The 27,104-nt window shown below is 51.6% G+C and overlaps 13 protein-coding genes across 13 annotated transcripts; 4 read left to right on the top strand and 9 right to left on the bottom strand.

Moving 5' to 3' along the window:
* Positions 1-489: 489 nt before the first annotated feature.
* Positions 490-1,553, top strand: SNOG_03596 (hypothetical protein; the record flags this gene model as incomplete). Its single annotated transcript, XM_001794101.1, has 3 exons — positions 490-587; positions 637-989; positions 1,037-1,553. 3 exons carry the CDS (start codon positions 490-492, stop codon positions 1,414-1,416), a joined length of 831 nt encoding a protein of 276 aa, XP_001794153.1. The 3' UTR covers positions 1,417-1,553.
* Positions 1,525-2,010, bottom strand: SNOG_03595 (hypothetical protein). The gene has a single exon (XM_001794100.1). The coding sequence runs from the start codon at positions 1,960-1,962 to the stop codon at positions 1,588-1,590; it is 375 nt and encodes a 124-aa protein (XP_001794152.1). The 5' UTR covers positions 1,963-2,010; the 3' UTR covers positions 1,525-1,587.
* A 1,166-nt stretch (positions 2,011-3,176) lies between these two features.
* On the top strand, positions 3,177-4,448 carry SNOG_03594 (hypothetical protein; the record flags this gene model as incomplete). The annotated part of the gene is made up of 1 exon (XM_001794099.1): positions 3,177-4,448. The coding sequence occupies one exon, from the start codon at positions 3,177-3,179 to the stop codon at positions 4,446-4,448; it is 1,272 nt and encodes a 423-aa protein (XP_001794151.1).
* Positions 4,449-5,289: 841 nt separating this feature from the next.
* On the bottom strand, positions 5,290-6,469 carry SNOG_03593 (hypothetical protein; the record flags this gene model as incomplete). Its single annotated transcript, XM_001794098.1, has 3 exons — positions 5,290-5,433; positions 5,491-5,951; positions 6,004-6,469. 3 exons carry the CDS (start codon positions 6,467-6,469, stop codon positions 5,290-5,292), a joined length of 1,071 nt encoding a protein of 356 aa, XP_001794150.1.
* A 734-nt stretch (positions 6,470-7,203) lies between these two features.
* On the bottom strand, positions 7,204-7,768 carry SNOG_03592 (hypothetical protein; the record flags this gene model as incomplete). Its single annotated transcript, XM_001794097.1, has 2 exons — positions 7,204-7,366; positions 7,701-7,768. 2 exons carry the CDS (start codon positions 7,766-7,768, stop codon positions 7,204-7,206), a joined length of 231 nt encoding a protein of 76 aa, XP_001794149.1.
* Positions 7,769-8,346: 578 nt separating this feature from the next.
* On the bottom strand, positions 8,347-9,348 carry SNOG_03591 (hypothetical protein; the record flags this gene model as incomplete). Its single annotated transcript, XM_001794096.1, has 1 exon — positions 8,347-9,348. The coding sequence occupies one exon, from the start codon at positions 9,346-9,348 to the stop codon at positions 8,347-8,349; it is 1,002 nt and encodes a 333-aa protein (XP_001794148.1).
* Positions 9,349-10,111: 763 nt separating this feature from the next.
* On the bottom strand, positions 10,112-11,283 carry SNOG_03590 (hypothetical protein; the record flags this gene model as incomplete). The annotated part of the gene is made up of 3 exons (XM_001794095.1): positions 10,112-10,423; positions 10,487-10,675; positions 10,984-11,283. The coding sequence occupies 3 exons, from the start codon at positions 11,281-11,283 to the stop codon at positions 10,112-10,114; spliced, it is 801 nt and encodes a 266-aa protein (XP_001794147.1).
* Positions 11,284-12,398: 1,115 nt separating this feature from the next.
* SNOG_03589 (hypothetical protein) lies at positions 12,399-13,460 on the bottom strand (the record flags this gene model as incomplete). The annotated part of the gene is made up of 2 exons (XM_001794094.1): positions 12,399-12,810; positions 12,862-13,460. 2 exons carry the CDS (start codon positions 13,458-13,460, stop codon positions 12,399-12,401), a joined length of 1,011 nt encoding a protein of 336 aa, XP_001794146.1.
* A 3,360-nt stretch (positions 13,461-16,820) lies between these two features.
* SNOG_03588 (hypothetical protein) lies at positions 16,821-18,800 on the bottom strand (the record flags this gene model as incomplete). The annotated part of the gene is made up of 2 exons (XM_001794093.1): positions 16,821-18,688; positions 18,743-18,800. The coding sequence occupies 2 exons, from the start codon at positions 18,798-18,800 to the stop codon at positions 16,821-16,823; spliced, it is 1,926 nt and encodes a 641-aa protein (XP_001794145.1).
* Positions 18,801-20,053: 1,253 nt separating this feature from the next.
* SNOG_03587 (hypothetical protein) lies at positions 20,054-20,383 on the top strand (the record flags this gene model as incomplete). The annotated part of the gene is made up of 2 exons (XM_001794092.1): positions 20,054-20,093; positions 20,334-20,383. 2 exons carry the CDS (start codon positions 20,054-20,056, stop codon positions 20,381-20,383), a joined length of 90 nt encoding a protein of 29 aa, XP_001794144.1.
* Positions 20,384-20,387: 4 nt separating this feature from the next.
* SNOG_03586 (hypothetical protein) lies at positions 20,388-21,422 on the bottom strand (the record flags this gene model as incomplete). Its single annotated transcript, XM_001794091.1, has 1 exon — positions 20,388-21,422. One exon carries the CDS (start codon positions 21,420-21,422, stop codon positions 20,718-20,720), a length of 705 nt encoding a protein of 234 aa, XP_001794143.1. The 3' UTR covers positions 20,388-20,717.
* Positions 21,423-21,814: 392 nt separating this feature from the next.
* SNOG_03585 (hypothetical protein) lies at positions 21,815-23,076 on the top strand (the record flags this gene model as incomplete). The annotated part of the gene is made up of 2 exons (XM_001794090.1): positions 21,815-22,614; positions 22,692-23,076. The coding sequence occupies 2 exons, from the start codon at positions 21,815-21,817 to the stop codon at positions 23,074-23,076; spliced, it is 1,185 nt and encodes a 394-aa protein (XP_001794142.1).
* Positions 23,077-23,223: 147 nt separating this feature from the next.
* Positions 23,224-26,810, bottom strand: SNOG_03584 (hypothetical protein; the record flags this gene model as incomplete). Its single annotated transcript, XM_001794089.1, has 2 exons — positions 23,224-26,274; positions 26,301-26,810. 2 exons carry the CDS (start codon positions 26,808-26,810, stop codon positions 23,224-23,226), a joined length of 3,561 nt encoding a protein of 1,186 aa, XP_001794141.1.
* Positions 26,811-27,104: the final 294 nt, after the last annotated feature.

The raw sequence follows: 27,104 nt of genomic DNA, 5'->3' as shown, positions 1-27,104 counted from the left end.
TTGAGTATCGACCGGTATGTACGTGATAGCGATTGTGGTGGCGCAAAGGCCGTGTCGGAGTCCCGAGGAACTGAATTTGATTTTGCAGGCACTGGTATTTGTACGGCCTGGTGAACGTGAAGAAAGAACAAAATTGAAGCGCGTGTGGTTGTACTGTTGCAGTGACAGTGGCGAGCGAGGTTATACACTTTGCCAGAGGCAGTGGTATTGCTAGCGCGACATTTTAGAAAATGATGTTTGATGACTCATAAGCAGCCAGTGAAACAGGCGTCAGCTTCCAGACAGCTTTCGGAAAGACTCTTCAGATGCGGTGGCGCAGTTTACACATGCAACGCGCTTCTGACTGTACGAAATTCGCTCGGAGTTTGGACTGCGCGTCATGAATCCGGCAAATCTTCGGGTGATCTAGTGTGGCAGGCATCGCCGCAACGCCAGCTCCCGTTACGTGAACATCACCAGCAACAACACACGTCCAGCTATCACTGCATCATGGCGAAGACATTGGTTGGCGCCCTCGCTCTGGCAGCGTTGCCCTCTGCGTTTGCATTCAGCAATACCTCGCCCTTCTTCCTCTTCTCCACGGCTGAGTATGCGCCTCCGAAGCTTGCCCTGAAGCTTCTTAGCTAACAACTGCAGCTTGCTCCTCCCAAACGCAGACGCATCGATCGCGGAATCATCACAGACTACTGCCGACATTCTCGGCGCGCTGAAGGACTGCCCCACGGAGTCCTATGTTGTTATTGAGCAGCGCGGTGTCTCCGCTGCCGACTATGCAGACGGTCGCTCGGCACCCGTGCTGAGCCAGTACATGGGCGGCAAGCAGGAGCAGGTCAGGACAACTTTCGCGGTCCCAGATGTGGTTGGTCAGGTTGATGGAAATGCCATTTTATCGCATCTCCAGTCAAGGTGTGGACACAAGGCGGGTCTGAAAGCTGTCGCAGCACCGGGCGCGGAGAAGGACCAGAGACTGAGCAGTCTGCAGGATGCCGGTATGTGTGAAAATCACTTGGATGGAGATAGCAGCTGACATATGCAGACGACATGATCGATGAGCTCATCGCCCAATCTGAAGACTACACCGTCATCTACATCACGACGCCAATAGACGAGAAGGTGGCCAAGGCACAACTGGAAAACCAGCACCCTCCATACGAGATGGAGAATCCTTTTGGAAACTACGAGCAGTTCGAACTGAAGCGCGACCTCTCTTCCCACGTGCAGCGCGCGAATGCGACCAACGCTGGCGGTCTCTTCGAGCGATACCAATACTTCACGCCCGGACTGTTCATGGGTTTTGTTGCCATCATCCCGCTTTTCCTCATCCTTCTCGTCGGCATCAGGGCGCTCACCAGCCTTGAGGTATCATACTTCGCCTTCAGCAAAGAGATGGGCCCGAACGCGCAGAAGAAGCAGTAGACGACGGTTCGAGTTTGACATCAGTGTACATGTACCTTCGTAGGGTTTGTAAGAGCATAGGCACAGGCGTTATCTGGCTTCCATTTGTAGCGATATATGCAGCGAGGATACAGTGAATCCGAATTGAATTGAATCACTCCCCGCATCGACCCTTTCATGCTCACAACTCATCTAAGCAGCCTTCTTTCCCACCACCTTGTCGAAGTGCTCAAAGCAAAACTTGCCCCCAATGAAACACGTCGCCATCCACTTCCACCATGCCAGACTCATTACGCTAACACCATGGTTGCTCAATCGCTTGGTGAACACAGCTGCCTCGATAGCATGAGCACCGTAGAGGAAGTAGAATAGTCCATTCTGGATCCAGACACCGGCTTTCAAGGCGTTTGGCGATCTCGACAGGACGTAATCGTATAGTGGTGAGCCCGGTGAAATGACCTCGCGACGTGCGACAAGCGCCATGACGACGCCGCAGATAATGATAGGTCTGAGATACGGGGCGGTCGGGGCATGGTAGGTGTTGTTTAGAGATTTTGGGGTCGCCATTTTGATGTCGGGCAGTGTTGGAGCTTTGAGTAAAATTTCTGTAAGATGTATGTTGCTATGTTTGTCCTCGAAATATTGAAATATTGTCCAACATCACAGGCCGTCCCGCAGGACCTCGCGACTCGACTCGACTCATGCCTCGGTAGTTCCCCCCGACCGCCAAGCCACGCACCCATTCACCACCCCAAACAACCCTTCTCCTCATCAGCGAATCAGCACCCGTTCACCTCTCGATCCCTCCGAAGATTCGCCGTCCAGCCTTGTCGCACTCCAACATTTCCCCCCGACTCCAAAGCGCACTTTTCACTAGTCGTAGCCGCAACCTTCCGGAATCGGTAATCAGCCCCAGCCTTGCGGTCTGGCTGTCGATTGCTGCATCGCCTGCGAACTGTCTTAGGCGCGGGGGGTTCCGCAGTGGAGTGTGATCACGGGATATGTGGGGGAGTGGTGCATGAGGCCTTATATGCGGCCGGTGGCTGGCTGGCAGCTTGGCGTTGGTTGAGGAGGGATGTGATGGGAGAGGCTGGAGACAGTTGATGAGGTGAGGTTAATCGGGAAGATGCATGTCGAGGATCTTTTGATTCAGAAGACCTAGGGAAGCCTGATGTGAAGCATACTTGCAGTGCTGCGGTACTCGCATTGGCTTCGGCGACCCAGGTGCCCAGCCATGATCTCATGCGCACGTGGGAGCTACGACGAGTCCAGCCGCGTTCTCGAAGGAGCTCCCTCCGCGGTGCTGTGGAAGCCCAGCATCTTCGAAAAATCGAGCCAGTGGTTCTGCAAGTAACGGCAACGATGACAATACAGCGCACACGGAAGACATCACTCCGGTCGTCTTGCCCACCCGTGGATACCAAAGTCACCATCACCACCCTGCGCTGAGGACCTCCTACAAGCGTACAATATAGATGCTGCATGGCTTGTACTCGGTGTACAACGTCTCTGACTAGGGGTGTTCGGACGACTTATTAGTCCCAAGTAGACATGATTGCGCAGCCGAAGCGGTTCCCCATCCTTCCCGAGATTTGATGTTCACTAGAGCTATTCGCGCGTTATCAGCACTAACCATGTGAGGCATACCAGAACAAGAGAATCGATGAGCTCACCAAGACTATGTTGGTATACACTTATAAGTTGCTTGAGCGAGACTACAAACACATACTGTAGCTTAGCTGAATACCTGCAACCGAAGAAGAAGTAAAATTTGGGACACCATGTCTACTCATCTCGAACCCTTGGAGATCCTGATTCTAGGTGCTGGTATCGCTGGTCTGACCACCGCTCTCTCCCTCACCAAGTTCACTTCTCCTCCGCCAGACATCACCATCTTTGAATTGCGTCCTGAGCCTGCCACAATCGGAGGCGCCGTAAATCTCACCCCAAATGCTCTCCGTTTACTCTCACATCTAGGCGCCTTGGATGAGATCCGCGCCAAGCAGTATGGCGCCGAATGTCTCGCAGTCGAGGTCTTCGACTTGTACACAAACAAGAAGATTGCCGAAAGTAGTTTTCGCGGACCTGACGGCAAGGGACTAGGAACACCACCATTTACTGCGTTGAGGATCACAAGAGGAGAGGCACTAAAAGGCGTGTTAGAAGCAGTAGGAAAATGTTCCAATATCCGGATCGAGTGCGGGAAGAAGACTACCACCATCAATGAGGACAATGAAGGCGTTACCTTGACCTTCGAAGACGGTACTCCAGCGCATGGCGACATCCTCGTAGGCTGCGACGGCATCCACTCCGTCGCGCGCCTCAAGCACGTCGAACCCGCCCGGAAAAGCCAATACTCAGGCATCTGCAACGCCTTTGGCTTCTCCGCGCGGCGCCTCGACAAAACCACTGGTCTCTACGAGCCCACGCATTTTGAAGTCTCGGGCATGAACTTCGGCCGCAGAGGCATGCTGCTAACATCCTTCCACAACGCTGCCCACAACTCGATATACGTGGGCGCGCTGATGCAAGTCCCCGAAATTGAAAGTCGCGATGGGTGGAAAGCGGCGGGTAAAGATGCGCAGAGGATTCGGGAGGATATGTTGGAGAGGTATAGTGGTGCGGCGAATCCTCTCATTGAGAGAGTTATTGAGGATGCGGAGGACTTATACCTCTGGCCTGTCTTCACGCTTTCAAAAGGCGGAAAATGGTCGACTGAGAAGACTATGCTGATCGGCGACTCTGCGCACGCGATGCCGCCACAGGGCGAATCGACGGGCATAGTATTTGAAGATGGGGTTTTGTTTGCGCGGTGTTTGGCGAAGTGGATGGAGACTAGGCGACAGGAAGGTGTGCCGGTCAAAGAGGCGTTTGAAGCGTATGAGAAGTTACGGCGAGCGAGGATTGACACGGCGTTCGATGAGAGTCAAAGCGTAGTCAAGACAGTGCAGGATACGCCGTGGTGGGGACATGTGATCAAGATGAACATCGTACCTTGGTATCTGTGGTGGACGAAGAGTTACCGGGAGCAACATTTTGTCGAAGGGATGTGAACGAAGCTGTGAAGTTGGGGGTATTAATTACGAAAAAATACACTGCCACTTCCTTCAATTACGACAGCACACCGGCTAGAAGCGCTGCAGCAAGGCAGTTCAATATAAGTAGCTTGAAGCTATACACGGTACCTTTACCGGGCGAATTCCAAATCTGATAATACCGTGCATAGCTTCCGAGCTATCATATACTCTAATTCACCTTCCCTAGCATTTGGATATCCCACTCCCGGCACTATTGGTATATTTCCACTAAGATCTCATGCACCAAGCCCGAGGTAGTAAAAACCCAGTAGTCGTGGCAAAAAAAACCCACTTTCATGCACGAGATTCGGTGTGGCGTGATGCGATTGGCCGGCGTCGACGTGTGATGTTGGAAAAGCCTCGTTTAAAGTAGGCGGCATGGATGAACCCTCAAGCATTGCAGACATCGACGGTAGAAAGATAAGTTACTTGATGGGGTAATGGGGGCACGTGGGTGGCGTTGTAGAAAGATGTTAGGTGGAAAATGGGAATTGTTTGAGTGGTTGGTGTTGGTATGACGCGGACTCGGATTACTACGTGTTGCAGTGATACATGCGCGATCGACATTTCTGAATCTTAAGCACTTTGTGAGTGTACTTAGGTTGAAGATGTATATTTCTAGCCCTTGTTTTAGTATTTGTCTTATTTGGAATCGCTGTTGGGTCTATCTAGGCTTGTGCATGGTATTAGAGCTTTTTTTTAGTCGTGGTTCAAGTTCGAACACAGTCGAGAAGCCATATTTAATTTTCATTTGTACATAGTCGAAGGTAGTGAGAATATATACAGTGAAGTAAGCAGTCCTTCAAGTCCGTCCACTTTAGGCCAGAGTGACGTTCTGTCCGTTCAGGACGTTGAGGAAAGCAGTGTAAGCAGGCTTCTTCTGGTAGCTGTCGTTCCAGAGCAGAGCAGATCCCTCACCGGGAAACGTTCCTGGGACCCAGCTGTATCCGTCCTTGACACCCTACACAGAGAGTTAGCTTCATCATCTTTCCCAAATAATCGTAGACGGTGCACGTACCCAGATTGTAATACCAACACAGCGCGAAACATTGATGCAGCTCTGAGCAACACGAGCCCAAGCCGCAGCTGCAACAGTCTCCTTGCCCGAGTTGCTCGGTGTGTTGGAGCGAATGTCGAGCTCAGTGTACGCAACGTCAACACCGAGATCAGCATAGTCTTGCAGCGTCTTCGTCAGGACTGCGACGCTGGGGGTAGGAGTGTTCTGTGTTCCGGTTGACTCTGAGGTCAGATGGGCCTGGAGACCAACACCATCGATCTTAACGCCCCAGGATTGAACAAGCTTGACGATGCGGAGAGCACCCGTGTGCTTGGCACCGCCGTACTCGAGGTTGTAGTCGTTGTAGTAGAGCTTGGCGGCTGGGTCAGCAGCAGCGGCCATGCGGAAGGCGATGGGCATGTATTGCTCGCCGATGACGCGGAGGAAAACGTTGTCACGGTTCGTGCCGTCTTCGTTGAGTGCTTCGCCATTGTTAATGCTTTGCTTTTTTCGTTGAATACTAGCTGGACTCACCTTCATTCACGACATCCCAGTGGGTGCATTTGCCCTTGTAACGACCCATGACAGTATTGATATGGTTCTCCATGACACTCATCAATGTGGCGTTGTTGTTGATCTGGTTGACCCAGCTGGGCAATTGGGAGTACCAGACCAGTGTATGGCAGCGCATCTGCTTGTTGTTCTGGGTCGCGAAGTTTGCAACCTGGTCAGCGCCATTGAAGGTGAATTGTCCACGGTTTGGCTCAGTCGCGTCCCACTTCATAGAATTCTCTGGTGTGATTGAGCCGAATTCCGACTTGATGATGTTCGACTCTTGGGTGTCGCTGCGGATCGTCAACGAAGTACCAATGTACGAGCGGCCTCGCGCAACAATAGCAGCATTGAGGGTCGCAGCCTGACGAGGCTCGAGGCCAAAAGTAGGAATAGCAGCCGCGCTGCTGGCAAGCGCCAGAGCGGTGGTGAAAGATGTGAACAGCATTGCAAGCACGTTCCAAAAAAAAGAGTTCTATCCTTCCTCAACAACGCAAGGAAACACAATCTATATATACTCCACTTCCCAGGAATTGTCTCGATCGCATGTTCACAGATCGGGTAACCTACTGAGTGCTTTAGTACAATACCCGTCTTGACCTGCTCTCGTCCTGTTTAGGATAGAGTGCTCCTCCCTGTATAGTATCAATGACCGATGATCTGCACGACCACGAGGGCTTGGTGTAGGCTAAGTCATGATATACAGAATTTCGGGAAATTGCATGGCAGGGTGAGTCCCGGCATAAAGTCTGGGGAAACGCGGGGGCCACCGGTAATGCGAGTTTATCCTGTTTATCCTACGTGCAACTAGAGCAAGTGGAACGCCGGTAGAGTTGCTGCGGACTTTTGGTCAGATGGTCTAGAGGGTGGAGCTGCCAAGGAAAAATACCATAGGTGCTTCAGGAAAGGCCACGTTGAAAGATCGTAGCCTCGGTTGCATGATTATCAATTCAGTTGAGCTGTCTCACTTCAAGGTTGTCTAAGCTCTGCGCAATGCCCTGATTAGCTGTTAAGTCTGTTCAGGCTTGCATATAAGATATCGGTCGCTGTCTGATAGTAAGTTGAATCAAGACAGAGCGCGCATGAATCATTGCAACACCTCTTGATGCCTCGGGCGCGCTCATCGAGCAAGCACGGCAACTACTTTGCACGCGAATCATAACGAACACCAACGAACCACGACTAGGCCGTGCCAGTATCGGCCAAAGATGTTTGACTACGCTCGTTGTTAGAGTCGTGATAATTTATAGTCTCGGAGAGAAAAGAAACTCTATTCGCACTTCTCCGGCGTTTCGGCGAAGAAGTGTGACGCTCGATATACCCAATGCGGAAGGTTTCGATTTTACTGTGGATTGCAGCGCAGAATTTCGGTGTTTCAAACGGTGTTCGGTCACGAGCTGGTGTTGGCGGACACGATTTATTTCGCCGAAAATGCTTTTCGGGCTGAAATGTTTCCGAACCTCGACATTATTTTCGTGCGGACATGATTTTGACTCCGAACACGGTCTTGTCATTGTAACACAGCTGTTGCTAGCTTTCTCTCATGTACAGTGATCGAAGCGTTATGGAGGCCCTCATTTCGTAGAGGTGCTCAGGATCGTGGGGTGTAGCGCGCACGAATTATTGCAGCACCTGATGGCATCGCGATGTTGCTGACCAGATGCCGCAACAACTCATACCTGGTGGCGATCCACCGTGACTCGGAGGTATGTTTTTGCATTTGCATGCTGGATCTGTTCGAAGCCATCACGTCACATAGCGAAGAAGGATTAGGGTCACGGCACTATGGCCTGCATGTCTGTTTATTCATCGCATTGTAATGATATCCTGGATGGCTTTCGAATATCCACTTACTCTCCCTTTGCTGGTCATGAATCCAAGACCTCTCATCTCCAGCAATCCATGACTAATTAGACGACTTGCCATCTCCAGTCTCCGCGAAACAGGAAGCAGGCCACCTGGTCTGCGCTAACTATATAGCTAAAACCCGAATCAATTCTAAATCAATTCTAGATCGATTCTAGTTAAAACATAGGAACTAAAGGTTAGTATTAGTTTTCTTTAAGGTTAGGGAAAGTAAGTTAGAGTTAGAGTTAGCTGAGAGGTAGAGTTAATTTAGAGTAAGGGTCTATAGATATAGGAGAAGATGTTGGAGTTAATTGATTGTGAATCGATTCCCTCAAGTTAAGAGAACATCTTTGCTTATTTCTATACCTAGTTAGCGCAAGCCATGTCTGGGCGGAGGCATGACCAGGTGGCATGGCGCCTCTTCGCGAAAGCTGCGCGTCGGTATGATCAAGTCCAAGATGTCTTGATGTTCGCCATCTAGCTCTCACCCCGTTTGAAGGTGTACGGAATCCGGAGGCATATGGGACGCTGCGTCCTGGGAGCAACCCAAGAACCACCAGTCCGAGTGAACGACCATGTGCCTTTCCCACCAATCAACTTCATGCCGACCTCGATCGTAGCTTCATCAAATGCGGCCATGATCCTCCTATCAGCGGCGAATGCTGTATCATAGAGCATCTCGATCTTCAAGTCCTGGAGCTGTGGCAACTCAAGGTTTCCGAGCCACTTGTAGTCGACCTTGCAGGGTGCATTTCCCGGTCCACCCTTAGAGTTCCAGCCATTTGGTGACATGGTGATGATGTTCACCGTCAAGCTCCGCAAATTAGTGGATGTGGCCACGCTCGAGCTCAAGCGTTGCACAATGTCATTGTCCCATCCCCAAGTGACTCGGTTGAAGGGCTTGCCACGATGGTCGATCTCGCCAAATGCATGCATTAGCGGGCCACTGATAAGCCTGATATCTTGCGCATCGCTGGGGGTGAGCAGAAACGGTCCTACTCGTCGGGTACGCCCACTTGCAGCGTTCTTCCAGACGGAAAACTGCGGTCCTTCCGGGGTTGTAAAGGAGTCAATGTTCGACAATATCCAAATAGCGCCTCGCTGAAACTGACCAATGGCCTCTATGCACATTTGCTTGCATGCGAGGAACCAGATAGGTGGTTTTGGTCGAGTCGACACCGCGCCTATGGGGTTGGAAATAGGATCAGCCAACGCATACTGGACATTGAATTTGCTCATACCCCGGTCGTACCGTCTTCTATCCGAGCTTCGTGGGAGCTTGAGCTGGAAGGGTGGCTTGGTGACGAAGATCTGATGGTATATCTGGCATCGTAGCTCAGGCGGCAGGTCGAAAAAGCTCCTGGCCGGTGTAACAGCGCCTTGAACCACGAGGTTACTGGCTGTAACAGGCGTGGGCGGAATATTTGTAATGGCCCTGTCACGTAGCTGATAACGAGGTGTCAAAGATTCGGAGGCCATATCTGATGTCGAGATAGGTAGGTTGTGAGTTGTTGTATGTAAGAGTGTTGATAGTTGAGCGGCTTGGGTGTTGTAAAGAGAAGGTGCAGGCGTAGTAGAAAGTCTTTGGTGTTAAGTAGCTCGAGAACAGAGAGAATATATAGCCGAGGGAGAGTTTTAGTTTCCCGGATGGGGGAACATATTGAGTCCGAGCTCTTGTTGTTTGCCTAGGTGCCTGTGATGACAAACAGCTTTCACCCTGTAGGTATCAGCTTGACGATTGAAGTCGTCTCTAGCCGGGAATGGGTCGGTGTTGTTCTAGAAGTCGCGGTGTACTTCGTTCGAGCTGAGCGTTTTTTTGCTGGTTTTTCTGATCTAGGGACTTGCATCCCGAAAACAGTAAGAGCCAATCTTCTACCAGATTTTCTTTTACATATAGCCTTTATTGAAACATTTTGCTTGTTTGTCCTGAGCAAGCCAGGTGGTTGGAGTGGACTCGCGTTGAGTACGTCCGTAGGGATCAGGACATGGGTCCGTATTTGTTCAGGTTTGAGCAAAGCACTATTTTGATTCGACAATCAATGTATCTCCTGTTGTATAATGGGTCTATAGGCGGTAAGCCGATGGACTTCAGTAGGTATCGCTGTGTCGTGCGCTCGTGTACGTCTACCTAAATAGTTTTTCGACAATCCCTAATCATTTCGAGAGAAATTGCATTCGGCTTGATGTGCTTGATAGCAACACTGAATCAGTCGATTTGCTACAGTACTGTACTGGTTAATTTCTAGAGACCAATCTCGGAAGCCATTGCTGCGTCAGCAACGAAAAGCATCTTTCCTTTGATCGTACTCCCGGAAATCAACAATTTATGTGCCTCCACAGCCTTGCTCAAAGGGAGCAGCTTAGATACAACTGGATCAAGCTCCCCAGAACGAACCTTGTCCATGATCGCATGAAGCTCTGTAACTTCAGGCTTACGATGGAAGGCGGTATCAAGCGCATAGAAGCTGATTCGTGGCGGCTTGATGCGCGATGCAAAGATATTATCCACGCTGCTGAGCATTTTGCTACCGTCTTCTTCGATCTCTCCCATGATCTATGGGTAGTATTGAAGTCAGCGCTTGTTGTTCCATCAATATATCTTACTGCGACGACTCACACCGAACACAACGACCTTGCCGACATCCTTCTTCGTGGCAGCGAGAAAGTTCTGTACGCTCTTGTCGCTACAAATACCGTCGTATGCAACGTCCACGCCTTCTCCATTGGTGAGCTTACGAACTTGATCCACCAGGTCCGGAGCGTTGCGGTCGATAGGCTCAACGCCCAGGGAGCGGACGTAGTTGAACTTGGACGGTGAACATGTTCCGATTATTCGTATACCCATGTTGAAAGCTGTATTGAGCTGAGCCACTGCCGTACCAAGCCCGCCACTCGCGGAGCCCAACAGTATGCTAGAACCCGGGGGCAGGTGAACGCCACTGTGTTTTAGCATGCCCCAGGAGGTCATGTAGTTGAGCGGAAGAGTGCAGATCTTGAGCATGTCGCTCATCAGGCCTGATAAGAATCACGTCCTGATAAGAGAGAACAATATGCGTAGCATGGCCGCCATATTTACACAGGGACGTGACACGGTCTCCAACAGTCAATCCGCACTCTTTCGCAAGTCGACTCATGTAGAGCTATGACCTCACCGACGACATCGTAACCTGTTGTGAAACCGGGCTGAGAGGCTTCTGGCTCGGGATAGCCACCAGCTCGCATGATGTTGTCCACGCCTGCGATACCGCCAACGATAATGCGGATGAGAACATTGCGCTCGGCCGACAGCTCTTGTAGAGGATCAAAAGCCTCCCACTTGAGAACCGAGGGCGTACCAAACTCTGTGACTACCCAATGACCTGGGTGGCCAGGTGTTGGGCTAGTGTTGGGCGTGGAAAGCTGGGCAAAAGACATGGTTGAGGTGAAAGATTAAGAGGAAAGAATTGCGGTAGAGGTATCCAGGGAGATGTAGTGCGCGGACTACCGATCAACTAGTATCAAAGGCACCTCATCGAATATAAGAGTATTTCATCGTTTACTGCGCAAAACATTCTGTATAATCGAGCGTTTGTAAGATTTCTAAGCCGGACGGAGCTAAGGATGTCATCACGTTTGTAAGCCGCATGGAAGCTCCGCTGTGCATGATCGCTGTGCCGCTCCTTACACCGATCAATAAGGGTGATGGCCACTTATTAAGGACGTATGGATCACCATGCCTGTAAATAAAAAGTGCTTACCAATCACCGAGACTTAATTTATGAAGCTTGTAGCATACATCAAAAATGCCAGAGCCACCTGAGAGGATTTTGCCGGAGGTGAATTGATATAAAACTGCCGATGATATCAAGGAACTTTTCCAGAGGTTCAGAAGCTTGGACCGAGTCTAATGTTTCGTAGCAACGCTCCCCTGTAGTCGTTCAGCGCGATAGAAGAGCAACAGACTGTCGGTATCTCACCAGTCAGATACTCTGCGCCTGGACTGCTATAACACTCTACAAGTATAAACATTGAGTGACAAATAGAAAAGCGAAAACTCCAATGAACCCCCGAAGATGCAAAAAAAATAAGCACTGTACTAGATCGTCTAGGAAAAGAGGGTTAAGATCAATATATTTTAGTTTGAGACATTCGACTAGTCGACTTCATCTCCAACGAGAGATCCAGCTACCTAACTACACGCGAAGGGTTTTCTCTGCAGACATAATATCATGGCCTATGCTTGTCATAAGTGTTTTGAAGGAGCCTGAACGGATACGCGGCTACAAGATACTCTACTTTACCCTGTAGATATATTTGAATATATACAGGCCAGCTCTTTATCTCTTCTCGTTAGAAAAAGGCAGGTAGTGATTTTGATGGCGCCCGGTAACCTAAGCTGTGGTTAAGTAATACCGTTTTATAAAATTGAGATCCAGATTTGATGCAATGGTGACTAGGCTGTTGATGAGATTGCGAAAGATTTATCTGTCTACATAAAAAAACCTGCTAACCTGCGTCATTTAACTTACACGATGACCGAAATTCTTAGTCTAAGTGCTCATGCTTCCTTCTCCACCTTTGACATGGTTGTTCACATACACCAATTCCACTTCGTCTTCGCTCTTAGAGTCTTGGGTTGCCCCGAAACTCGTGGTGCAATGGATAGCGACGTCATCTTCGCCGCCCTTACTCGAGCTTTTCATATTGAAGATTCCGTTCTTTGACGCTTTGATGCGTGAGCCTCCGTACTGATTGCCTGTGGATTTGTCTTGAGTGGAACCGAATACGGACGGCAGGGATTGGACAAGGACCGAGCGTACAGAGGGCAGACAAGAACAGACTAGTCCTACGGTAAGTTCGACGATTGACCATTTCGCGGTGTCAGTTTGGTCGTAAGTCGGGTTCGTCGATTGACCAAACCCCACGAGGGCACGGAGTCGAATGATTGATATGATGGTAGCGCTGTGAATCATATTAGTAGGTATTTAAAACAACAGGATTTAGATAACTCACAGCGTTCCCAGGCAGAACATCAAGATAACCCCCCACTTCTTTGTCCTCGAAAGTTTAAGATCGATCAGCTGCGATATGGGTATCGCAAGCATCCATAAGTCGACAAAGATACCCGTAGCCGCGTTTGACCATGCCACAGCGTTGATGCTAATGCAATGGCCCGCATGCTCTCCGTCCCAAGCCACCCAGAGATGTGATACCGGCCAGCACTGAAACACTGCAGTGATCACAAATGCAGTACCCCACAGAACGTTGAAAATTATCGTGAGCGAGATAACACGCTGCACGTTGCGTGCTGGGAAAATACGCTTATAGAAGAAGAGGAAAGACAACTTCAACGTCGTGGAGGTGAAAAAGTAGAGTATCTCTTCAATCCAGTAGAACTTCAAGAACTCAGTGATATGGTCAAACGGTATCGTCCAAACGTCCCTGCCCATACCATTCCCTATGAGTTTCATCTCAGTGATGATATTGTTGGTGATGAGGCAGAGGAACGAGATGATAATGAGACCGTCGTCGATAGCAAAGCGATTTGCGGCAGGCCCCGACAATTTTTGGGCGAATCGCAGGAGTACCATGCAGACGCACAAAACCGCCATTGCGATGTTGGACGCTTTGATTCTATTGCTTTTGTCGCGCGTGGGTTCGTTGCATAGTGAAGCCGTAACATTCCTCGCAGTAAGGCTTTCTTTGACCGTGCAAGAGGAAAGCAGACATTTTCCTACAGCCAACTGCAGTGGTGCATCTGCGCACACGCATGCAAAGTTGATTGGACTACAGTTCCGAGTACTTGGCGCGCTCGCAATACATTCTAACTGTATCAAATGTCAGTATGTTAGGTAGGAGCAACTAATGATGACAGTGCTTACCGCACAAGGGGACAGGCTACCGAGCGCCTGAAGTGCTTTCGGATCTTGAGCCCCTGCATATTTAACGTGTGTGGAGAAAATCAGTGCAGTGATAAAGAGAGAGAGCTTCATGTTTGGAGGTCTGCACAGTCATCGAAGAATGGATACGAGGCAGCTCAGATTAAGTACCCAGGATCAATCGCCTTTCCAACCCCTAGTTGCCAAAGTTCTGGTGAAGCCATAAGGTTCATGGCCATCAGGTCTCCTGTGCTTTAGTGTAAGGCCAAACAACAAAGGGCTTCGGGCTGTAGCCGTAGCCAGGCCCGAAAGGGGTGCGCGAAGCTTCGCATCCGCCAGGTACCTAGGTACGCTTATGGCCCATTCGCCTTCTCGAAGAGCTTCCTTATTATCTGATATTGACATACGCTACATGCATGTTTATGGCGTCGGCAAAAGGTTTTCCGTTCCTGTCGATCGAATCCAGACATGGGAAGCAAGATCGAATGATCTGCCAGGAACTTGATAGTGATTGAATTCTCAACTGCCCACTACCTATAAGAGACAGATGCATTTTGAGCCAGGTGTCGGCTCAAAGATAGAAAATATGAGTCCTGCTCCGTGTCTTGTGCGTTCTCGCTCAACAATTGAAGTCTAGGCTTGTGCGAGCAGCCACCTAACAGAGTCGAGATGAACGAGGATGATATTTAGGTAGCCCGCAATGACCAACATCCGTAGCTTCCCCGCGTGGCCGAGGCTGGCCTTACCCTCTGGTAAAGTTTTGTGCCTGCTAGCGCATAATTTTGCCTGGATGGAAACAAATGTAGAGACCTCCGCAGCGCCTGGGTATAGGGTCGCAGACATCTATATGTGAAAATTCCAGGAACTGAAAGATGTGAGAGCTATGTCGAGCCGCTTCAATTCCACCTTAAAATCTGTCTGTTACAATGTCTCTATTGACATCTTGAAATGCAAAACTTCATGACCCTGCATTGTGCGTTACACCTCGGAGCCAGCTCCGTATCCTTTGAGTCGTTACTTGCATGTTGCGCTACCGGACTATTCTAAGTGTGTTGGGAATCCGGGAGCAGCGAAGACGATCAATATGCTTTGCATCATCCAACAACGCCTCCATCATCGGCTGCCATCGCCATGGTATTGATATTCACAGCACCTTGCCGAAAGCACACTCTGGATGCTGTCGTCATGTGTAGACTTGATATCTGCTTGCTTTGTAGTTCTAGCTCTGAAGTTCAAGTTCGTTCATACGGCCATATATCGTAAAGGTACATACATGTCCGATTGTTCACCGTGAGACGATACCTAGGTAATAGATTTCTTCCACTTTCCGTTTGAACCTATGTAAGAAGACACAAGCTTCTATGATCTGATGGTTCAAAGATATCAGCCCAAACCCCGACCGAGTCTCGCGCCTTCGCTCGGAAACAGAAGGTTCCAGATGTCTATTTGATGCAGCCGTTCAGGCTTGAAAGGTGACTTGGTGATTTCAATCGGGAGGACTAGAGACATTGGGTCCCGTCCAACGGTAATCTATCTGCGTATATGGCTTAGTCCGAAGCCCTGAGCAGTAGCTTCGATGATCCGGAGGGTCTCCGTGCGGTCCCGGCCATCTTTTCCGTCGTTCATAACTTAAACTTCACGCCACTACATAAAGCACCTTAACTATCACATCCACAGCGCCACTACGCTCCTCACTTCGCCCAGAACAACCTTCCCGTACTTCTGCGCCATCCTTTTTTCCAATAGATTGACACTATATTCTGCGCGTCCAGGGACTTCCTCATGCCAACCACCGTCTTCAGCTCGCACGTACCTGGCCCGGATCTCGAGACGTTGGCCACATTCTGATTCTCCAGCAACGCAGAGGCGCAATGCTGAGTTTCGCTGTCAGTTCTGACGTCTTGTTGCGCTACACGTATGACCGCGAGATCTAGAAAATCGTGCGGAGTGCTTTTTTCACCGTGGATTTGGCGCTGTATTATGCGGCGTATCAGGTGCTGGGGGGCGCAGGGTAGGTTAAATCCGACTACGTAGAGGTGGGAGGATTGGGAAAGTGTGGTGATTTCGGTTGTCGCTGGGGCGGCTAGCGTGGCATTTTTATGGTTGTAGCTTGAAGAAGGGGAGGTGTGGGAAGAAGGCACAGTGGTACACATTGGGGGAGAATTGAAATGCAGGAGCAATGTTCTCTACGCAATGTTGAGGCTTGAGACGATCTTGATATCGTTTCGCTTCTTGCAGAGTTCTGAATCTGAGTTGCGAGTAACCTTGATATGCGATCAGTCTTAACATGTGATGAAGATCTACACATGCAGGCCTTAAGAGTAAGTCGTCACTATAATGCCTACCTAATTGTACTACTAGGTGTCGGCAAAATTCACGCCCGCCTTTCCCTAGCGAGAAGAGGTAAAGAAATAGCTTATATATATTCAAAGATTTCTAATAGAATTAGGTAGAGTATTTTAGAGCTGAATTCTTCATTGCACTTTATTACATACAACCTACTTACCTGAACAGGCTGCAAAGAATATCTTAACTTCTAGCATGATAACGATGCAGTTCTGATTAATATTATGACGACGACGTGATCTCAACGAAGGCTCGTACGCCCTGCTTGATAAAGGGTTGTAAACAAGGGAACTGGATTCTGCGAGAAGGGACAAGAAAGCTTAACTACTCACTCTGAACTGTCATGACAAAAAGCAGGCAGATAGTAGCGTTAAAACGACCTTCTTGCTGTTTACCTTGTACGCGACGTTCGCTACATATGCACAATAAAGAGTTCTTACATCACTCGCACATAGTAACAGATTTTTTATAATACTTCTTCTTCAAAGCGTAAACTATCCTACAGGGTCTCATGACAGCACTATGCTACGCTCGCTATGCAAAACTCTTTGTTAACTAAACAAAAGTGCGAAAGCACTATGAGCGCCGTGCCATGCTATGCCAAAAATCAAAACCAAGAGTAAATGAAACGCCTCTGCTGTGCCCTATGCAATCGCATGTATCCCAAAAGCCCCGTATGCTGAACGCCGTAATGACAAAGAGAAAAATGTAACAAAGTGGTGCTGAAAGTCTCGCGTGTAACGCCGCTTAATTGCTGCTCTCCAGAATGTCCCTCAGGATAGTCATGCCCGGTCCCGACAACGCATCTGAGAGCTCCTTGTCGCCAACAGCACTGGCAACGCGGCGATCCTCGACTACAACCCCACCAGCGAAGCCGTTGGCCTTGCCTCTGCCGCGCCTGCTTGGTGTGCCTGCAGCCACGAGCGATCCTGACTTGCCCTCGACCGCGGAAACGAGCGACAATGTCTCGAGACTCTCAACAATGTCGCGGAACTCGGTGCTTGTGAGGGGATGAAGTATGTTCTCGCGCTTGCAGAGTGCGGTGTATGCTTCGAAGAGCTCCTTGATGGTGGGTGCAGTGTTGTGTGATTTTGATGGTGTCGCGAGAACGCTCTCTCCGGCTGAAGCGCGCTTCTTCTTCTCGATAGCTGCAAGGGAGCAGAGGACTGCCTTTTGTTGGAGGTTGAGGTTTCGGAGACGTTGCGAGGTGCCGTTGCTGAACACCGTAGCAGTAATCTTCGCAACATGCGCAATCGTCGCTCGTGGGGCCGTTGCGACTGTAAGCTGGGCGAGCGAGTTGGAAAGCACCTTTTGCGCGTTGAGCTTTGACGGTGATCGGACGACTGGCGACGAGAGATTGATGTTGTCCACAAGGGGTGTCTTTGTGGGCGACGGGGTTGGTGATGGTGTGATCTCAGTCGCCTTCTTCGCATGCTGGTCGCGGGTGTCGGCCTCGATAAGATCGATGGCTCGACGGCAGATGTCGAATGCCTTGCGCAGGTCGCCTGATTGTGACGCAACCTTCTTGGAAAGGAACATGATGGCCGTGGGGTGGATGAATGGAAGTTGGTCCGATCCTGCCGGAAGTAAAGCCTTGAGCTTTGATGTGATGACTGAAGAGATCTGCGCGGCAGAGTATGGGAGGAATGGAAGTAGGTGTGGCTTCAGACCGCGGGCCTTGAGCCTAGGAAGGAATCGATCAGTGAAGTCGAGAGCGTTCGCAATGCCGACAAGAACAAGGCCGGACGACTTTTGCATTGACCAGTCGAAGATGTTGTATAACAGATCGATGTCCAGTTCCAAGAGATGGTCCACTTCGTCCAATGTAACGACATATGACGTCTTTCGTTGCTGGAAAAGTTCGTGTAGCGCGTCCATCTCGTCGCCCTCAACAACCCCAGTGATGTCGACAAACTCCTCCAAAAGTGTCCTGTAGAGGTCTGTCGCGTTCTTGATGCTCATACAGTTGATGTAACCAGTCTTTGTGGATCCTTCTGATGATACGGAAGTGCAGACTTCGTTGACAAAAGCGCTCTTTCCGGTGCCGGGTGGTCCTGAGACGTATATGCATCCCGACTTCTTGCCCTTTGACCGCGTTGAGATGAAGCTCTCGAGCTCTTTGCGCTCTTGCTCGCGTCCGTATAGTGCCGTTGGTGCTGAGCCGCGCGCAAAGACTTGTCGCGCTTCATTGTAGATGGTAGGCGCAGAGTGTCGAGGAGTTCCCGGTGTGTGTGGTGTGCGTGGTGTTAATGGTCGTCCAGCGACAATGAGTCTGTGTCTTGGCGTAACCGCGACCTTTCCGGCAAGCGCGTCTCGGTGCCGTGGTGTCGAGGGTGTCCGGAACGGCTTCTCGGGATCTGCGACATGCGCTTTTGCCGGTGAGTTCTCTGTTGCTGTCGAAAGAGGAAGTCGTGATCCAGGTGCGCCGTGTTTTGCAGGAGTTGTGCCAGCGTTCTTTCCACGCTTTGCAGACGTCTTCTCCTCGACCTCGTCCACCTCCATCGCATCGACGTTGCGCACATTCTTTCTCTTGGGCGTGACGAAAGGGTTCTCAATCTCTGCTTCGTCGAGAATGACAAACTGTCCACGTCGTTTTGATCGCGTGGAGACAGCATCTGCATACCGCGTTAGAGACGTGTTGGCCGGGAAAGGACGACCGGAGCGCTTACCTTTTGCGTCTGCAGTAGCAGAGCTGCGGGTCCTCTTCCCAAGAACAGTGGAGGCCATTGCGAGAGTGTGCAGAAGGTACAATGGGTGGTTTGTGGTGTGGAAGGCACGATGGGGTGGGGTGACGAAGATGAGGAAGGAGTCGGCCGCACCTACGCGACTTAACCAGGCGCGACCGCGTAAAGTGGAAAGCGCGGTGGTCGGTGCGCCCACCAGCCCCATCCGACTAGCGCGGTCCTCAACGTGCTGCCACCCTTCACTTTCTAACCTCGAGCCACGACTGCTATGAACGACTGGATAGTATGAGACCTTCGACTGCTTCGAGCGAACCTCATGTCGCGTCGTTTATCGGGGCACGCCGGGTGTAGCACGGATCTTATTGCTTGCATCCATCTCCGGCCTGTCGCTCCCTCACCATTATGGTTCGATGTGAACACGCGGTCTGCACACACGGTGGTCTGGAATCATGTTTCCGATCTAGGTAACATATCACAATCGAATCAACGCATTCTGTAGTTGAGAAAGAGATTGATGAGGAGATATTGCGCCCACGAGGTGAACTTGCAGCCAACGCACCATGGGATCAGTCCACCGCCAGCCTCAACACTGTAGCGCACCACATCAGTCACTTCCTCAATAGGATCAAACTGCAGCAGGCAATTCCTGACACTTGCACCACGCGGCCTCTTCAACAGCCTCACCGCGGCCAGCCATAACACAAACTTGTATCCTTCTGCGCACGCATTCACTGTGCCACGCGGCGGTGAGGAGCTCGCACATGCTCTGACCAGAAGTTTGTTTGTCACTCATTACAGCCAGCGGCTCTCTTATCCAGCCAAAAAGACTGGTCGATGCCTTCTGAATGCGGCTCCGGCTGCAGTACCCGACCGCTACTCTCTGACCGCCAACCCTGTTTGTATGCGACGTCTGGGTGGCTCTGGTGTATCATGCGGATACTCTGTCACTTCTTGTGCGATCTATCTCTTTGATTGTGTAATAGTAGAACGGGGCGCATTTGAATGTAAAAGGGCTCGCCTCTGTCACTTGCTTTGCAGGTCTTTTGCACCTAATTCCAGTTTTCTGCCTTCATCACTTGGGCCATTCAATCCACGATCAGATTTCACATCTAAAATGTTGTCTCATTATGGCGAGCGCAGTATGGTTCCGTTACGTTCCTTAAGCCCTTTTGGGCGACCCATGGGCTGCCACAACGAACTTTCTCTTCGGCCTTACGACGATTTAGAATTCAGGAGCTATCGTTGGAATGTAGAGCCATATGATCCCCCTCTTTGGGTCTCGGGATCTTACTCATCATGTCCTGGCTGCTCGCTTTGCTCTTCAATCTTAGCCATTGTACGTCTGATCCACTCTGTCCATGACTCATTTTCTACTGAAAAGATATCCCGTCCGACAACGCAAGAATGTTGACATCTTTTCTAAACAAATCTTCAGCCTGAGCTCCCGCTCTTTCTCTCCAACCTCTCCTACCATGACCCCTACCACCACGCGCACATTTCACAACTCTACGACACTATCCACGGTCAATATATGCTGGGCTATGACCACTGTGACATGTCGCGCGACATGGAGAAGCTGAGCAAGATGGTCCTGCGAGCTCATCGGCGGAACTCGTATTGTGGTAGGGGACTAGGTGATATTGCGAACCAATTGAAGTATCTTGGGAGAGACTTGTGGAGGGGGAACCAAAGGAGGCGTAGACATGGGAGGTTTGGCATTGGTGCGTACCCGAAGAGAGGGCTTGGGTATTATGATGACGACTTGTACTTTGGTGGAAGGAGGAATCGCGGGTTTGGAGGATGGTGACCGCACATCCATGAGTGGTGTAGTATTTTTGGTGGGCAATGAATAACGGCTTCACGTAGATGTATTTTGTAGATTGAAGATATCCCACCATGTAGATCTTTCGAGACGCCAGCCATGCATATGCGCTGTAAAAAACTTCTTGATATGTCACTCTTACCTCTTCATCCTACTCCCATCCAACTCTGCTAAACTCGCCCCCACCATCTCGGGATTCTCCTTCAACAGCGCCATAACTCTCTGCTCGAACGCCCTGATCATAACATCCGCAACCTTCGGCGCCACACCCCCACTCAACGCCGCATAAAACGGGTTCGTAAACGCAAACTCCAGCGCCAACGAGACACCCGTCTTGTCCTTCCCCAGCTCTTCAATCGTCCATTTACTCCGCAAATGCCTCAACAGCCCATTATCACCCCCAGCTCTACTCCCGCTCCCACCAGCTTCAAGGTGGTGCGCAATCTCATCTCTGTCCAGACTCGTTTCCGTGTCCCCGCCCACGCTCTCCACGTACTTCCCCGGCACGCAATATACACGCGAGACAAAGCTCTCGGTGATGCCGCCGAAGCCGCTCGTCAATTTGCCCTCGCTGGGCCAGCGCCGGGCGTAGGTTTTGTCGGGCGCGGACCAGTGCGTGATGTCGCTGCGTTGGCAGTAGGGCAGAAACGAGGCGTACGAGGGCACGTCGGCGATTATGGAGTAGATTGGCGCGCTGGGGTAGGGGAGGACGCGTTGGGCGCGCAGGGTTTGGGGCGGAGAGGATGTGTCGGCGAAGGGGTTTGGGAGGAAGGTTCGCCGTTGGGATTGATAGAGGCGTTTGGAAGTTTGGAAGAGAGGGCGGGTGGGGCAACAGGTCGCCATTGTGGAAGAGAGGGGTGGAATTGAGGGGGATATGCTAATGTCACCTTGGTATCATGTTTCCATGTGGATTGAAGTATATCGCGACTGTGGCTAGGTCATCGATCATCTTTCGCGCTAAATGATGCGGCTCGATGAATCATGCCAGGGACCGCGGCTGGCCATACGACTTTTAGTTAGTCCCAGGACTTATCGATAGAGAATTATTTCCCCTCCACCTTCAATTGTTCGACCCCTCCAGATCCTCGTCGCAAGACACACCACATATTCCCAACATGGCTTCAAATACAGAAGAACCCAGGGCACCAAGTCCCGAACAAACCGAAGATTCAAGATTCCAAACAGACAACAGCCTATCCACAAAGCCCCAACCAAAACAACAACTCTCAAAATCAATGGAGCACATGCGCTTCGCAGTAACCGTCGACCCCATTCCTCACGCCTCAACTCCTACACCACCCACCGACCCTACAAAACAACAATCCCCTCCCCCCGAAAACGACGCATACGGCGTCCCCGCGTCCATCGCCCCCATCCGCGCCCCTTCCTCCCGCTCCCACGACCCCGCCAATAACCAAAAGCGCACCGACCCCTTCTCCTTCGGCTCGCGCTATCTCGAAGAAGGCGACAACATCTTCGAATTCAACGCGTGGGACCACGTCACCGTCGACTCGACGTACCAAGCCTTCTCGGAGGAGCAATTCAGCAAGCAGCGCGCAGACCCAGTATCAGATTTCGACCGCACGCGGTTCAACGCGCAACCCGAGAAATGGTGGAACGTATTCTACAAGAACAACAAGAGCAATTTCTTCAAGAACCGCAAGTGGCTGGCGCAGGAGTTCCCGATTTTGGGCGAAGTGGGCAAGGAAGATGCGCCGCCAGCGGTGTTGTTGGAAGTCGGCGCGGGGGCAGGAAATAGCGCGTTCCCAATCTTGCAGAACAGCAGCAATAAAAACCTCAAAATCCACGCGTGCGACTTCTCGAAGAAGGCCGTCGAGTTGATACGCGAAAATGAACTGTACGATCCGCGGTACATACAGGCAGATGTCTGGGACGTCGCCTCCTCGCCCGACTCCGACAACGCCGGCCTCCCGCCCGGCCTCAGCGAGAATAGCGTCGACGTCGTGCTCATGATCTTCATCTTCTCGGCGCTCAACCCGAAGCAGTGGGACCCAGGCGGTGCGCAATATCTGGCGTGTGCTGAAGCCCGGTGGACAAGTGCTGTTTCGCGACTACGGGCGCGGGGATCTCGCGCAAGTGCGGTTCAAGAAGGGACGGTGGCATGGAGGAGAATTTCTATGTGAGGGGGGATGGCACGCGGGTTTATTTCTTTGAGCAAGAGGAGTTGGAGGGGATTTGGGGTGGGGGAAAGGGGGGTGAGGGGGATGCGTTGGTGGGGAAGACGGAGGGGTTGGAGATTGGTGATGAGAAGGGAGCGGTGTCTAGCTCGCAAGGACCGCGACCGGCGTTCGAGGTCGCGCATATTGGTGTTGATAGACGGATGTTGGTGAATAGGCAGAGGAGGCTGAAGATGTACCGGTGCTGGATGCAGGCCGTTTTCCGCAAGCCGGGGCAGGACAGCCAGGTCGCGACGAGTACACTGCGGCAGGAGAAGCAGGGAGAAGGTGAGGGCGACGCTGCTGAAGACGAGGCGTGAGATCGAGATAGGAAAGCAATGATACCCTCACCAAAGGCAAGGTGACGCTACACTCGGCGGTAGATATATAACAATGAATTGCTGAAAGCTTGAACGCCGGCGATGCGCCTAATGCTATGTTACGAATACTTTTCATCTCTCATCCCTCTACATCGTCTGGCCCTCGAAGTAGGGTCTGAACCTCGGCTCGCCCTCAAGTCCACACTCCAAGACACACTGATAGCACCCCATAAGTAGCTGCGGAAACTTGATAGTCCAGTAACTCAGATAGCCATCTGGCAACGGTCCCACCTTCGCCTTGACAATTTCATCCATGTCTTCGTAGTGGTTCTTCTTGTTTCTCAACGCCCTCAAAAGATCCAGCATTCTGTCGCCCGTGTACTTGCGTTGCTTGCCTAGACTATTAATAAAGGCTGTGTCAAGCTTGGCCAGGAAGTTTCTCTTAGAATCCAAGACCTCGTAGCTGTACTCTTCCAGGATGGAGAGGTGTTCGGATGGTGGGTCGCGCGGTTCACGTTCCCAGTGGTCGGAACAATCGCAGAGGAAGTTGAGGCGCTTCTCAGCAGACCAGAAGAAGGGATGGTTCATGACTTGAACGGCCGTGGGTCTGTCTTCAGGTCGCGTCTTGAGCATCCACTGGATGAGGTGGTAGGGCTCTTCTGAGTCGGCGCCGAGACGCAGTTGCTTTAGATTAGCCTTTTCCTTCTTGATGTTGTACTCGCGAATCTGCATCCAACCTTCGTCGTCATCATAGGGATGGCACCCTCCGGTCAGGACGTAGAAGAAGACACAACCAAGCGAGAAGATATCGACTGCGCGCTTCACTCCTTGTGCGACAGGATCTGTCGAGCTTGAAGAGTCACGGGACATGCCATTCGAGCTGCCGTTGTTCATGAGCTCCTTAGGCTGGGAGATGAGCTCTGGTGCCTTCCATCCGACAGTGCCCGCATTACCAGTTGTCCCAATGAGAGTGCTGACGTTGTCAGGGAGTGTTTTACACAGCCCAAAGTCGGAAATGACAAGTCGTGGACAATTCGTCTGGTTTCTTGACGGGTAGGCGATAAGAATGTTTTGGGGCTTGATGTCGCGATGAATGATCCTCAGACTGTGGAGATGGTTGAGTCCATACGCCAGCTGATACAAGACGCGAGGAATGTTGCGACTGATCTCCAGGGAGAGCTTCTGCTGGGCCTCAGTGAGCTCCTCACCAGGCCTGCCGTCCCTGTAAAGATCGAAGAGACTGGCCTGACAGAGCTCGACGGCAATGTACAGGAAATTTTCGTCCTTCTCGTCGTCAAAATAGCGAATGACGTTTGGGTGAAGGTCGCTTTCTTGTAGAAGCTTAACTTCTTGCTCAGCCAGACCAAAGTACTGAGGCAGCATTCGTTTGATGGCCACCTCACGTTCGTTCCACTTTCCTTCGAAGACGAAAGTACCTCCACTACCGTTGCCAAGGAGACGATCTTGGTCGATAGTCAATTTACCGATGCGCTTGATGTTGGTAACATCCTGCATGTCGTCGCCGTTCAGAGTCATTTCATCAGGATGCAAGCTAGGCGACGGATCAAGCTGCTTGGCAGCGTCGACGATACGGCCCAGCTCCTCTTCATCCTTTTGCTGGTTCTTGTTCAGCTTGCGGCCACCGCGCTTGCCACGATGTGTCTTCTTCTTCTTTGGTGTACCAGGTGTTGCTGATGGATCTTGTGCACCATTATCACCCCCTTCCACGTTGGAAGAAGCCTCTGAATTGGAGTTGGTCATCGTAAGCGTTGCTTCCTGGCTCGGAGATCCTTGCTCAGCGGTCGTTGTTCTAGACAGGGGCGACATATCGTCCTCCTCATCCTCGGGAATAGCGAACGATACCACTTTCTTTTCTTTGATCTCTGGCTCGAAAGCTGGGAGAAGTTGAGGTTCCTCTAGCACAGTCTCGGTGCTCTGCTCGATAGGCTGCTCTGTTGCGGCAACATCTTCAATCTTTTCAACCACCTCTGCTTCTTTCGTGGGTGTCACTTCTGCTTGTGATGGGACGGTGATCGGCGGAAAGGAGTTGGCCTTGCTCGCCTGCTTCAGACTCGAGGTCAAGCTGGCTAAGTAGTCCCAGTAGGGTGCAAGCCTCCCAGGTCCTTTCCATTTACCGAAAGAAATGAACATGATCATGAGGATGCAAATAAACACCAGCTCCTTGTTGCCAAATGCATAGGGCTGTGCGTGCATCGACGGCTCAGGTGGAGGATCGATGGTGGGTCGCTCCATGGGCGACGATGTTGGTGGGATCGACACAACCTGGCCATTCTCAATCTGATACTGAGTAGGAGCAGCAATTGCTTGAAACCTCGAAGAAGGATGCACACGATGGTCTAAGACGTGCACTCCGACCAAGGTCTTCTCGTCGGCTGGGAGTGAATGCGTAGAGTCCCAGCTGAGCAACTCGTTCTCATTGTAGCAAGGTGCTGTTGGAGCACCATCGGTGACGGCTGGGTAGCTGATTTCGGACAAAGCGTACCAGGCTCCCGATTCTGTAGTGTTGAGCCACACCTGATTGGCCTTTTCCTCTACCACCTTGGGTCCTGCAGGCTGCGGCAAGAGTACCAGGGGTGCCTGTGCGCTGTCGTCATTGGCAGGTCGGGCGACGTCGAATACGCGTGCTACTGGGTATGGCAAATGCTGGTGGAAAAGAGGGCGTTGGGCGGGTCGCGGCCGCTTGTGATCGTACGAGAAGACTTCACCGTTGAACCTGCCATAGATGTACTGATCGTCCATGGTTCGTGTGTACTGGGACTTGAGGTCGATGTCTCGGCTGTTGGCAGCCCATTCGGCATACTTGATGGTACACACATGCTCATTGGTCTTCTTGTTGTGTATGATGATGGTGTACTCCGTCTGCCCAATTTCAAATGTTCCGCGGCAGTCTCGCTCGTTGAAGACATTCTTGACGGGAGACGCACAACTGTCGTCGCTATTTCCGAAGGTGCCGCTTGGGCTGAAGCTCTGCTTGACGAGGCCAGTGGCTGCGTCCACGTTGAGCATGAAGGTCCGCTTCTCAACGTTGTAGACAACCGGAAGCTCCGGGTCATCACTCGCGTACGGAGCGATGTCGGTCAGTTGCTTGACAGTCAGACCCAGGCTTTGGAGCACCGGATATGGTCCAGGCAAGAGCACGTAGAGGGCTCCTTCCTCTCTGGGCTCAACGATCCACGACTAAAAGGCTGGTCCTGGAGGCTGACGCGGCCCTCGGAGACATTGTATATGGTCTCCAACATGGGCTTTCCGGCGATCTCCCAAATCTCCTCTCCGTTGTATCTGTCGCGTGCGTGTATGTGGCCGTCGACGGTCGCCAAGAGAACAAAGTCCTCAACTTCCCAGTCATTGAGCGAGCGCGCACTCGGGGCGAGGACTCCCGAGGCAGCGCCCGCTCCGTGACGGGCTCTGACAGCACTGATGGCTGGAGCAGATGAGACTTTGGTTGCTACGGCGCGCTCATTCTGGGCGAGGATGGGCGTGTACTGCTGACGTCGCTCGGCGTCGGACACGCTGCCATCCCGGTTGGGCTTGTGGTGGTGTGGTGGTATGATGCGGGCATGCTCCACGCGTGCCCCCGCGCTGGGGGACTTGTTGCGGGCATGGTGTTCTAGAGGCTGCTGCTGCTGAGCGGCCACGAGAAGCGAGGGGAAGAATAGCAGGGCGAGGATGGTGAGCGCCGGGCCAGCACCGGGCGGCCGGCGCGGACGGGGCATTGCGGGCGAGTGCGTCGTCTAGGTGGAAGCCTGGGGCAGGCGAGAGGCGGAGGAGAGATGGATCATGGACAGGAAGCGATGGCGGGAGTGTCGAGAGTGAAGGAGTCTCAGGTCAGCGACGGTGATTTTGGGCTGGTCGCTCGATATTAACGGGCGGGGGATTAGCTGAGCGTGGGCCTGGGGGTGCGGCCTGTCGTTCTAACTGGATCCTGACACGCTCGCTCCAGTCGGTTTCCCTTGAAATAGACCCCTGCTTGGCGCGCGCAATGGTGGCTGACGCCGCGCAGGTACACC

The sequence above is a fragment of the Parastagonospora nodorum genome, assembly GCF_000146915.1.
Source record: "Parastagonospora nodorum SN15 chromosome Unknown scaffold_5, whole genome shotgun sequence".
Taxonomy (NCBI): Eukaryota; Fungi; Ascomycota; class Dothideomycetes; order Pleosporales; family Phaeosphaeriaceae; genus Parastagonospora; species Parastagonospora nodorum.
Note: the sequence above shows the minus strand (reverse complement) of the source record. Positions and strands in the feature narration are given on the sequence as shown.